The sequence below is a fragment of the Haliotis cracherodii genome, unplaced genomic scaffold (genome assembly GCF_022045235.1).
Source record: "Haliotis cracherodii isolate W230 unplaced genomic scaffold, xgHalCrac1.p SCAF_10, whole genome shotgun sequence".
Taxonomy (NCBI): Eukaryota; Metazoa; Mollusca; class Gastropoda; order Lepetellida; family Haliotidae; genus Haliotis; species Haliotis cracherodii.
In genome coordinates, this window is record NW_027266265.1 from 20,289,884 (window position 1) to 20,303,361 (window position 13,478).

At 41.2% G+C, this 13,478-nt stretch overlaps 1 protein-coding gene across 1 annotated transcript; it reads left to right on the forward strand.

The window, feature by feature from the left end:
• The first annotated feature begins 379 nt into the window (after positions 1-379).
• Positions 380-2,077, forward strand: LOC139453435 (uncharacterized PE-PGRS family protein PE_PGRS24-like). The gene is made up of 3 exons (XM_071235124.1): positions 380-569; positions 927-1,055; positions 1,494-2,077. Exons 1-3 carry the CDS (start codon positions 380-382, stop codon positions 2,075-2,077), a joined length of 903 nt encoding a protein of 300 aa, XP_071091225.1.
• The last annotated feature ends 11,401 nt before the right edge of the window (positions 2,078-13,478 follow it).

The following is a 13,478-nucleotide window of genomic DNA, read 5'->3' on the forward strand; positions in this document are numbered from 1 at the left end:
GCAAGCAATGTATGTTCCACGTTCAACCAAAGCGGCACAGTTTTAAATTTCAAATTATTATGCTACATATAGCGGTGATAATGAACAGAAAATATTCAAATGTTATTTCATTCTCATTAATTAATATCAAATGTCTTACTTCTGTGTGAAGATCTGACAGCCGCTCCATAGCAGGTATCAATAACACAGGGGTGTATGTAATTTCGTACACAAACCGAGTTTGTACACAAGTGATCTCGAACGATATTGTACACGATAAAAAGAAGTAATTAATTACCCGGTCCTAGTGAGAATGTTTAAACAATGCAAAATATGACTTTTCGTAACATTGTTTTCATAGATTCACGAATTATATCTGAGACATTCACTGGAGGTATCTATGACAGAAGAGGTATCTTTAATAGAGGGGGTATCTACAACAGGGGATATCTACAACACAGGGGGTATCTACAACACAGGGGATATCTACAACACAGGGGGTATCTACAACACAGGGGATATCTACAACACAGGGGGTATCTACAACACAGGGGATATCTACAACACAGGGGGTATCTACAACACAGGGGGTATCTATATAACACGGGGGGTGTCTACAACACAGGGGTATCTACAACACAGGGGGTATCGACAACACAGGGGATATCTACAACACAGGGGGTATCTACAACAAAGGGGGTATCTACAACAAAGGGGGTATCTACAACACAGGAGGTATCTACAACACAGGGGGTAACTCTAATACAGGAGGTATCTATAACAAAAGAGGTATCTACAACACAGAAGGTATCTACAACAAAGGGGGTATCTACAACACAGGGGGTGTCTACAACACAGGGGGTATCTACAACACAGGGGGTATCTACAACACAGGGGGTATCTACAACACAGGGGGTGTCTACAACACAGGGGTATCTACAACACAGGGGGTATCTACAACACAGGGGGTATCTACAACACAGGGGGTATCTACAACACAGGGGGTATCTACAACACAGGGGATATCTACAACACAGGGGGTATCTACAACACAGGGGGTATCTACAACACAGAAGGTATCTACAACACAGGGGGTGTCTACAACACAGGGGGTATCTATATAACACGGGAGGTATCTACAACACAGGGGTATCTACAACACAGGGGGTGTCTACAACAAAGGAGGTATCTACAACAAAGGGGGTATCTACAACAAAGGGGGTATCTATATAACACGGGAGGTATCTACAACACAGGGGTATCTACAACACAGAGGATATATATCTACAACACGGGGTGTCTACAACAAAAGGGGTATCTACAACAAAGGGGGTATCTACAACAAAGGGGGTATCTATATAACACGGGAGGTATCTACAACACAGGGGTATCTACAACACAGAGGATATATATCTACAACACGGGGTGTCTACAACAAAGGAGGTATCTACAACAAAGGGGGTATCTACAACAAAGGGGGTATCTATATAACACGGGAGGTATCTACAACACAGGGGGTATCTACAACACAGGGGGTATCTACAACACAGGGGGTATCTACAACACAGGGGGTGTCTACAACACAGGGGGTATCTACAACACAGGAGGTATCTACAACACAGGGGGTGTCTACAACACAGGGGGTATCTACAACACAGAAGGTATCTACAACACAGAGGTATCTACAACACAGAAGGTATCTACAACACAGGGGGTGTCTACAACACAGGGGGTATCTACAACACAGGAGGTATCTACAACACAGAGGTATCTACAACACAGAAGGTATCTACAACACAGGGGGTATCTACAACACAGGGGGTATCTACAACACAGGAGGTATCTACAACACAGAGGTATCTACAACACAGGGGGTGTCTACAACACAGGGGGTATCTACAACACAGGGGGTATCTACAACACAGGGGGTATGTACAACACAGGAGGTATCTACAACACAGGAGGTATCTACAACACAGGGGGTGTCTACAACACAGGGGGTATCTACAACACAGGGGGTGTCTACAACACAGGGGGTATCTACAACACAGGGGGTGTCTACAACACAGGGGGTGTCTACAACAAAGGGGGTATCTAAACACAGGGGTTATCTAAAACACAGGGGGTATCTACAACACAGGGGGTATCTACAACACAGGGGGTATCTACAACACAGGGGGTGTCTATATAACACGGGGGGTATCTACAACACAGGGGGTATCTACAACACAGGGGGTATCCACAACCCAGGGAGTATCTAAACACAGGGGTTATCTAAAACACAGGGGGTATCTCTAATACAGGAGGTATCTTTAAGAAAGGAGGGATCTACAAGACAGGAGGTATCTACAACACAGGGGGTAACTCTAATACAGGAGGTATCTATAACAAAAGAGGTATCTACAACACAGAAGGTATCTATAACAAAGGGGGTATCTCTAATACAGGAGGTATCTATAACGAAGGGGTATCTCTAACATGAGGTATCTATAACTAAGGAGGTATCTACAATACAACACAGGGGGTATATCTAATACAGGAAGTATCTATAACGAAGGGGGTATCTCTAACTGGGGGTATCTATAACAAAGGAGGTATCTACAATACAACACAGGGGGTATATCTAATACAGGAAGTATCTATAACGAAGGGGTTATCTCTAACTGGAGGTATCTATAACAAAGGAGGTATCCACTGGGGGTAGCTATAATACGGGAGGTATCCACAACACAGGGGGTATCTACAACACAGGGGGTATCTACAACACAGGGGGTGTCTACAACAAAGGAGGTATCTACAACACAGGGGGTATCTACAACAAAGGGGGTATCTATATAACACGGGAGGTATCTACAACACAGGGGGTATCACTAATACAGGAGGTATCTATAACAAAGGAGGTATCTACAACACAGGGGTATCTCTAATTTATGAGACATCTACAACAAAGGGAGTATCTCTTATACAGGATGTATCTAAAATGAAAGGGGTATCTCTAACAAGAGGTATCTATAACAAAGGAGGTATCTACAATACAACACAGGGGGTATATCTAATACAGGAAGTATCTATAACGAAGGGGGTATCTCTAACTGGAGGTATCTATAACAAAGGAGGTATCTACAATACAACACAAGGGGTTTTCTCTCATACAGGAAGTATATATAACGAAGGGGTTATCTCTAACTGGAGGTATCTATAACAAAGGAGGTATCCACTGGGGGTAGCTATAATACGGGAGGTATCCACAACACAGGGGGTATCTACAACACAGGAGGTGTCTACAACAAAGGAGGTATCTCAAATACATGAGATTTCTGTAATAAAGGGGGTATCTCTAATACAGGAGGTATCTATAACGAAGGGGTATATTTAACATGAGGTATCAATAACAGAGGAGGTATCTACAACACAGGGGTATCTCTAATTCAGGAGACATCTACAACAAAAGGAGTATCTCTAATACAGGATGTATCTATAACGAAGGGGGTATCTCTAACATGAGGTATCTATGGAATACTGTAAGGGACATTCTCGCGATCTCGCATTCTCGCGATCACGACCTTTGTAAACGAGGTAAATATGCCCAAAACACGAGAACGCGAGATTTGGCCAAAATCTCGCGTTCTCGCGATCTTGCATTCTCGTGTTTTTGGTACATATATAGCACGTTTTGTCAAAAGTCGAAAACGCGAGAATGCGACATTTGGACATGATGCAAAATCTCGCAATCTCGCAATCTTGTCTTGTCAAATTAGGCCACAAAAACACGAAATCGCGAGAACGCGAGAACGCGAGAATGCGACATTTCATTTTCTCGCGTTCTCGCGTTTTAGACGCTGTCCGTGCGCATGCGTAATATCATAAGGTCAAGGCGCATGCGCATGTTAATAGTCCTTTGGTCATGCTTCTTTCATTCTCTTCATTCTCTTCAAAATTATGATTTGAGCTTGAAAATGCTATGTAATTTACAAACACAAATTCCTATGTGGAACATATTTGGGTCGTCTCCCGTTGTGACACTTTCCTGTGTACTTTATATTAAAACCCTCAACATGCTCAATATAAATTAACAAAAGAAATTGTGTACATGAATGTCCAATGATAGTGAATACATTAATGTGTCCGAAAGCTGGAAATTAAACTATCACTGTCAGTGAGTGAGAGTAATATTGCTTAAAGCCGCATCAGCAGTATTGCAGCTATTCGCGGCTACACTGTCAGTAACAGAAATAATCACAGGCCATTGAGTTTCTCCATGGGGCAATTTTATACACGGCTAGAATATTCATTAACATAAAATTCTCACAGATCAATTTGTAGCATTCGGCTAAAGTGATATTGTCTGATGTTTCTTTTATACGATACCATATTCGCTACTTTAATTAATAGATTTTCATCCGCTCCCGTCTGACAACAAAACACCCTGCCTTACATTATTCTAATGCCCTCAATTTCCTAGAAATAGAAGTATCGTTAATATGAGTGTTCCTACTTTATTCACCGGATGAAATACTCCGTACACGTAGCCCTCATGAACACACATGATGCATGTGAATAGCACCCGTCGACAGCAATTGTACACATATGCCTTACGTAGGTCGATAAGAACAAAATAAAACGTTAAAAATAAAATGCCTCCCGTCTCCCGTGTTTTTAAAAAAATCAATCAAACTGTAACTATTAATTTATTGCGGCCTTAACATCCAAATGACAGGCATGCTTATGTCATAGCTTTCTTCTAACACCAAATTCCTATTAGAAAATATATATCAATCAACCTATATCGGTAAACTAATCTGACTATTCTTAAAGTAAATTCAGTATAGCGAATGCACTAACTGACCGCCGCATATAAGATATTTTATGTTTCACATATGCGGCTAAACTCACGGTCACTCCAGCTGTGAGACAGTGGCTCATTATGCAAATCTGCCCAGCCAGGCCGACACAAAGGGTCACTCTCTATCAGAACCAGTGATTAATGAGTTAACTTCACGTCACAGGGCCGGCACACATGGTCAGTCCGACAGTGATGTAAGGGTCAGTTAGGCAATACAACAACCTACTTGAATAAATCCGTAAATAATGACACACCCACCCATTGTACAGCCGATCAACCGCGGACACCTGGGATGTTGTGATCTTTAGTTATGTAACATAATGAAGGCCTGAGTTGTATATATACGGCGGTCGGTGGTAGCAAACTTCACTCTGCTTCCACCAATAAACGTCACCAACTCAACAGCCTTCTCTGTCATTCAAGGTAAGTCACTATTTACTTAACTGTTAACTTATTTTGTCAGCTACGATCTTAATACGTTAGAGGTAGGTTAGATCTATTTCGACTATATCGTAGCGTTGTGAAAATTATCATGGACTTAATATCCAGACAATACTTCCTCTCGCGAACATATATTAGTATTTTAGTATACTAGTTGCACGGCAACATCCCAATATGAGTATGTGTACCAATGTCAATAACTTGTACGTTCCTACATTCAGTGACACATACTCATAGCAATGATTTGCCTGCAACTTAGTAACATTGAAAACTGAGTCGGCCAACATGTATTTATATTGTCTATCCATGCGTTACTGTTTTTCTACTGTTTTCTACCAGACATATTTTCACGTAATTAATGCCTTTTAATAACCATCCGTTAAACAAATATATTGTACATCTTTACAGTCATGTTATTATCGGTTGTATGCCGATTGTATTATTATGATCGTACGTGTTGTACACGTATTGAATTGTTTTAATCATATGTATGCAATTAGATGAATATGACTCAACCTCTTATATATATTATCATGCCATTACAATTAAATGTACTTCTATGTAAACTTCACTCTGCTTCCACCAATAAACGTCACCCACTCAACAGCCTTCTCTGTCATTCAAGGTGATAGCCAGTCGTGACCGCTGCTACCGACTAATTCCCCCAATTAAGTAGTACACCCAAAAGACAAGCTACGTCACCCCAAAAAGACCGCTACGTCAACTGGTGAGAGGATCCTTTCTTGGACCAGGTCAACGACTGGCAGAACACCGAAGAATCACAGAGAAGAGCTGCAAAAGTCAGGTGACAAACAAACCAATCGCCTCAAAACGAGTCAGGCACCAGTCAAACCAAACGCCTCAAAACAAGTCAGGCACCAGTCAAACCAAACGCCTCAAAACAAGTCAGGCACCAGTCAAACCAAACGCCTCAAAACAAGTCAGGCACCAGTCAAACCAAACGCCTCAAAACAAGTCAGGCACCAGTCAAACCAAACGCCTCAAAACACCAGGCATCTCAGTAGTTCCAACAATCGACTCCTGAGCAGGGCCGTGATCTTCTAACATCCATATCGGATGATGTTGCACAGATCCCAAAATGCTCTAATGTCACTAGGTCAACCTTCCCGCAAGGACCTCAGCCAACCGAACTGCCACGATCAAGCCAATCGTAACCTCATCACCCAGACAGGTAGAAAACGTAACCATAAAATTTTCGTAAATCATAAACTCCCATGTCCAACCAATATATCTACGTGAGAATCATGTCAACATTGTGGTGAAATGAAGGGTTAACCAAAGTAACTCAATGATACTGATCCCATCATTGCTTCACTTTCTTACCCTAATTTGCTTTACAGCATTTGCCATCTCTATCGTAGGTATGCTTCGAATTTCGTAGGGCCACACAAGCCCTTGTTTCCAAACTTCCTCTTTCCTCCCACATTAAGCTGACACGCCGCGATATAACTGGAATACTGTTAAAAGCGGCGTTAAACCAAACTCACTCACTCACTCCAAACTTCCTCATCACCAAGTGCTCTTGCCCAACTATTCGGTCTTTATGTTTTCTCATATCTGTCTTGAACATCGCAACAACAAAAACTATTAATAATAACAAATAATAATGATGATAATCCATTTTGTACCAGAAATGATTATGACCATTATCGTTGATGAACATTAATCAAATGTAATGTTATCTATTGTTTTTTGCATTGTATTACCATGTCTGTAACACATCTATTGTTTTTTTGCATTGTATTACCATGTCTGTATCAACGTTTATCCTTACCTAATTATGTCAATTCTATTTTTGCTTTTGAGGACAAAAGCTTCCTGTCGCAGAGGGGTATTGTCATAGCTTTCTTCTAACACCAAATTCCTATTAGAAAATATATATCAATCAACCTATATCGGTAAACTAATCTGACTATTCTTAAAGTAAATTCAGTATAGCGAATGCACTAACTGACCGCCGCATATAAGATATTTTATGTTTCACATATGCGGCTAAACTCACGGTCACTCCAGCTGTGAGACAGTGGCTCATTATGCAAATCTGCCCAGCCAGGCCGACACAAAGGGTCACTCTCTATCAGAACCAGTGATTAATGAGTTAACTTCACGTCACAGGGCCGGCACACATGGTCAGTCCGACAGTGATGTAAGGGTCAGTTAGGCAATACAACAACCTACTTGAATAAATCCGTAAATAATGACACACCCACCCATTGTACAGCCGATCAACCGCGGACACCTGGGATGTTGTGATCTTTAGTTATGTAACATAATGAAGGCCTGAGTTGTATATATACGGCGGTCGGTGGTAGCAAACTTCACTCTGCTTCCACCAATAAACGTCACCAACTCAACAGCCTTCTCTGTCATTCAAGGTAAGTCACTATTTACTTAACTGTTAACTTATTTTGTCAGCTACGATCTTAATACGTTAGAGGTAGGTTAGATCTATTTCGACTATATCGTAGCGTTGTGAAAATTATCATGGACTTAATATCCAGACAATACTTCCTCTCGCGAACATATATTAGTATTTTAGTATACTAGTTGCACGGCAACATCCCAATATGAGTATGTGTACCAATGTCAATAACTTGTACGTTCCTACATTCAGTGACACATACTCATAGCAATGATTTGCCTGCAACTTAGTAACATTGAAAACTGAGTCGGCCAACATGTATTTATATTGTCTATCCATGCGTTACTGTTTTTCTACTGTTTTCTACCAGACATATTTTCACGTAATTAATGCCTTTTAATAACCATCCGTTAAACAAATATATTGTACATCTTTACAGTCATGTTATTATCGGTTGTATGCCGATTGTATTATTATGATCGTACGTGTTGTACACGTATTGAATTGTTTTAATCATATGTATGCAATTAGATGAATATGACTCAACCTCTTATATATATTATCATGCCATTACAATTAAATGTACTTCTATGTAAACTTCACTCTGCTTCCACCAATAAACGTCACCCACTCAACAGCCTTCTCTGTCATTCAAGGTGATAGCCAGTCGTGACCGCTGCTACCGACTAATTCCCCCAATTAAGTAGTACACCCAAAAGACAAGCTACGTCACCCCAAAAAGACCGCTACGTCACTTATACTGGAAAAGTACCCCAAATATCCAGCCTGAGGGACCGGCATGGCTCTGAATAAGTGAGTGAGTTTGGCTTAACACCGGTTTGAACAGTATTTATATTTCAGTTATATCCCGGCTTGTCGGTTTAAAGGGGCACGAATCTTCTTCTCGGCTGTCTAACACTGCCAGCATGGGCTCACTGTCTGCCGTGAGTCGATTTGCTCGCTGACGCAACTGAGCGTGACAAGAGACTGGGCTACCGTCTTCAAGAACACTGATTGGTTACCCGTGATCTATGAATCTCAGACAAAGGGCGTATGCATGTTAATTATTTTCTTCAGCCTAAACAAACGGACAAAAAGAACGATGGAAGCTCACCGGATGTCGTTATTTGGAAATAACCCAGATGGTCATAGTTTAATAGTTAAAAAAATGGTATCGCAGCGTGAAAGCATTTTCGGATTTTGGATTGCGCGGATAATACGATTGCTATCTCTTGTTGTCATAAACGTTTTCTGGCACCTGTTTACACCTGTGTCTTTGTTGCCATTCACTTGCTATCTTAAATGACCGATGAGACTTGACACCATTGTGAAACATCTGAAACAAACTTATAAACCTATTCATTGGGATCTCTATTAAGTAAGAGAGTTCTTTCTATAGGCATAAAAACCTATTGTGAGGTTTTACTTTCAAAATGAAACCTATTAAGAGGGTTTTTTTCGTTCTGGAGGTTTTACTTTGAATGTAAAACCTCAAATCCCAGGTTTAACCAAGTAACTGAAAAAATGACTACAGGTAGCAATTCAAAATTTTAATTCAATTAAAATTGAATGTCATGTGTACAGTGAATGAAGACTGGGTAACAAAATGAAAGTCGTCGTCGCTCATCTTTCCACTTCAGAGTCTCTGGTGAAAGGACAGGACATCCAAGTGCTCTTGACCGCCATGGTAAGTCAGCGAATTTCACGTGCAAGTTATGATATCACGTCTTCTTGAAAGGAAGCGCTATAATGAAGCACCTCATTTATAGATGCTCGTTATAGCGAGTATGGTTTTACGCCGCTTTTAGCAATATTCCAGCAATATCACGGCGGAGGTCACAAGAAATGGGCTTCACACATTGTACCCATGTCGGGAATCGAACCCGGGTCTTCGGCGTGACGAGCAAACGCTTTAATCACTAGGCTACCCGACCGCCCCAGATGCTCGTTATAACATTCAATCAATTTAGACGGTTTATAAGTATGGAAAAACACTTTCCCTCGGTTATGGTAGACAGAGCATGCCCTGGGGGTCGGGAAAAACCGCGGGGGCTTCTTCGCCCCCGCGGTTTTTCCCGACCCCCAGGGCATGCTCTGTCTACCAAAACCGAGGGAAAGTGTTTTCTCCAATCCTTAGTGATCAGTTGAGAAACGAAACGGTTATAATATCCAGGAACGCTATACATCTATTTTAAAATATTTGATTGTAACAGAGCCCCGTGACGTCGAATAAGTTTATTTGTACAGCTGCAGGCGTATGGGATATTGTTCCTATTTGTGAATATTCACGGATACATTCCTCGAAATAGGATGCTGTCCAAATTTATGCATAAAACTTTGGTGGGTCGTAATTATGATATTTGCATTTTGTTTTCATTCATTTGCTGTTGCATTGGATAGAATCATTTTTGTTCCTCGTGTTCCTGTAGGCGTGTATACATGTATGTTACACTCAATGTGTAAAATGTGATTCACTCAGGCAATTTATAAAATGTCTTAATATTTCAGTAATTTACAAATTGACTGAAACCAAGTCCAGAGTGACTAACAATTTTTAAGAGGACTATTTATCCTAGTATTAGAGTGAGTGAGTGTGTTTGATTTTACCCGCTTTTAACAATATTCCAGCAATAACCACTAGGCTACCCGATCGCCCCTCTAGTATTAGAAGCCAAAACTATAGAAACGTACTTTGAATTTCGTTTTCTTTTAATCCTATCATTTTCAGTCACTGGGTGAGGAGATTAAAACATAAAAATGTTTGGAATTCGTAATAACAATAACATAAATGGACCGATTTTCCGTCAATTTGTAAAATAACTGAATATTTAGCCGTTTAAAAAAAAAGCCTCAGTGAAACTTTACACATTTTGGCTAAACAATATACCCACAATGAAATACTATCAATAAAAGCGATACATGCGCTTACGAACGGCGCAGCACAGGTCGCGAACTAGTCTAGATTTCTGCTAAATCATCCAGATACTCACGGGGGAAAAACAATGACAAAGGCAACAACCAGTCTCGGGGCATTGCTGTAGATCAGTGCCCCTTTAAAATGGGAGGAAACCTACCATTGTGGGTTTCTGGTCCAAGGGACGCAACTCTACACAACGAATTACGACAACTTAGACGAATGAGCCACAAGATGACTGTACGGGTAATTGGCAGGAAAACGCGACCAATGTCGCAATCTCGCGTTCTCATATTTTTGAAAATAGTTATATATAACTGTATAGGCAATCAGCACAAAAGCACGAGAACGCGAGATTGCGACACTTGACCAATGTCGCAATCTCGCGTTCTCGTGTTTTTGAAAATAGTTACATATAACTGTATAGGCAATTAGCACAAAAGCACGAGAACGCGAGATTGCGACATTGGTCAAGTATCGCAATCTCGCGTTCTCGCGTTCTCGTGTTTTTGAAAATAGTTACATATAACTGTATAGGCAATTAGCACAAAAACACGAGAACGCGAGATCGCGACACTTGACCAATGTCGCGATCTCGCGTTCTCGTGCTTTTGTACTGACCTACGTTTACAAATATGGAATCGGCATAGAACAAACTAGACGACGTCACTATTGAACGTCATATGACGTCAACTCACAACGGGCGTGGTAATGGCCCGTCGTTAAGCAATATGAGGGCATTATCAAGTCACATATCCCACTGGAGATATCGCTTGGGTCAGATCAACCGATATCATTGCTTACCATGACGTCACAATCACATGACATCATGTGTCTGCCACTGAAGCTGTTAGCAGTACTTTTTACACTATGACACTGCTTATTACTGTCTACAAACAAAAGTTGGACAAGTAATGTTGGATGATGAATAAAATCTCATGCTCGTGTCTTTTGATGTCAAAACGTAGAGATGAACCACAACGTTCATAGAAATCACGTGACTTTTGACAACAATGTCACAATGCAGATTTTCCAAGTCTTTTTATTTCACAGAAACATATATGTAGATTTGTACACATATAACTACACTGGCCAAAAAAAGAAACGCATAACAGAATAATCAGTGTTTCATTTCATGTTTAATGAAATAGGATTACACAATAAATAATGAAGATAAAACAACCAAATTTTACACAGGATGAGGCACATGTTTCGTACACTGCAAACAGTCTTTTAATGTTCTAAGGGACGTCTGTGTCTGTGATGGCACTGCGCCAAAGTCAGTACCGGGTGTTACCACCACGAGCATCGATCACAGCTCTGCACCGCCTGGGCATTGACTGTATGAGTCGTCGAGTGGAATCCTTCTCCACTCATCCTGCAATGCATGGTTCAGCTGTTGAAGCGTCTGTAGTTGAGGCTGTCGGCGTCGTACAGGTGTGTCTAGCAGATCCCACAAATGTTCAATGGGGTTTAGATCAGGCGATTTGGCAGCACAGTAACATTGTTGTGGGCAAGATAATCCATGGTAACACGTGCAGTATGTGGTCTTGCGTTGTCTTGCTGGAAAATCTCTCTTCTGACGTCAATGGCGGGAATAAGGTGACGTTGAACGATTTCATCACGGTAGCGTACATCAGTTAAATTTCCCTGCACGTGCACCAGATCTGTCCTACCATTCACGGATATGCCTGCCCACATCATGACACTTCCACCGCCGTATCAGTCGACTTCATGAATACAGTGTCGAGTGTAGCGTTCATTTCTTCGTCTGTAGACACGCATTCTACCATCATGGCGATACAGCCTGAACCGCGACTCATCACTAAACCATATCCTTCTCCAGTGCACTAGGGTCCATGGTCGAACATTTCTGCTCCATTGCAGACGATGATGTTGCCGCAGAACGGGCGCTTTATATGATCTCATTGGCCGTATCCCATGCTGTCTTAGACGATTTCTGATGGTTTGCGCTGAGACTCTACGAAGACCAGGAACATTGTTAGCTGTGTATGCTGCACTGATTGTCCGGTCGCGAAGATGCAACACCCGGATGAAGCGGTCCTGCGCCGCAGTTGTGAACCTCATTCGTGACCAACTCGTGTAATTCCGGGACAAGCCGAATAGGTTACGGAAAGGGACGAGTGGTGACGAATGTTGTGAACCTGGATCTTCCACTTCTCGGTCGATCTCTTGTAGCGCTGCCACAGACGAGAACTTGTACTCTGCCTCACGTTAAAGTGCCTGGCTTCTGATGTCTGACTTTCTCCAGCTTCCCGGCGTCCAATAAGTTGCTCTATATGGATGTTTAAGTATTTCCAATGACACTGGCGGCTGCCTGAAGACGATAAACATCCCAATGTCACCCACAGGGTACGGGAAATTCACATGTTTGCCGTGTCTCGATATAAGAATTGTAAATAGTGTATCGTGCCAAATATTTGGTGAGTTACTGAATAAATACAGTTGTTTCAAGAAAGTGGTAATTGTATTTATAATGTTAAGTGTATTTTACAACATGGACCATGTTGATATTGTATCTGATAAGTGATGTCGGGATCGAGTTATCGCCCTTGATGAATTGTTTGTTTATTTTGGGTTAAGATTATGATTTTGTATATCATTGATTATTAAGTTCATGTCCATGTTCATGTACAGAATATAGACGTATGTTTATATGAATTGTATTGTATGAATATGTATGTGTATGAAACCTATGTACTATTGTTTTTATAATGTTATTGTTTTGTACATTACAGGATGTCATTATCTACTCGGGCATTAAACACTCACACCCGTAGCCTGTGTTTGAAATTGTATTTGCTATCGCAAACCCCGGTTACAATATGACAATCGGTATTTGGAGAAAAGGTACATGTAATCGACCTGAGGATTGTGTGCGCATATGCGGGAAATAC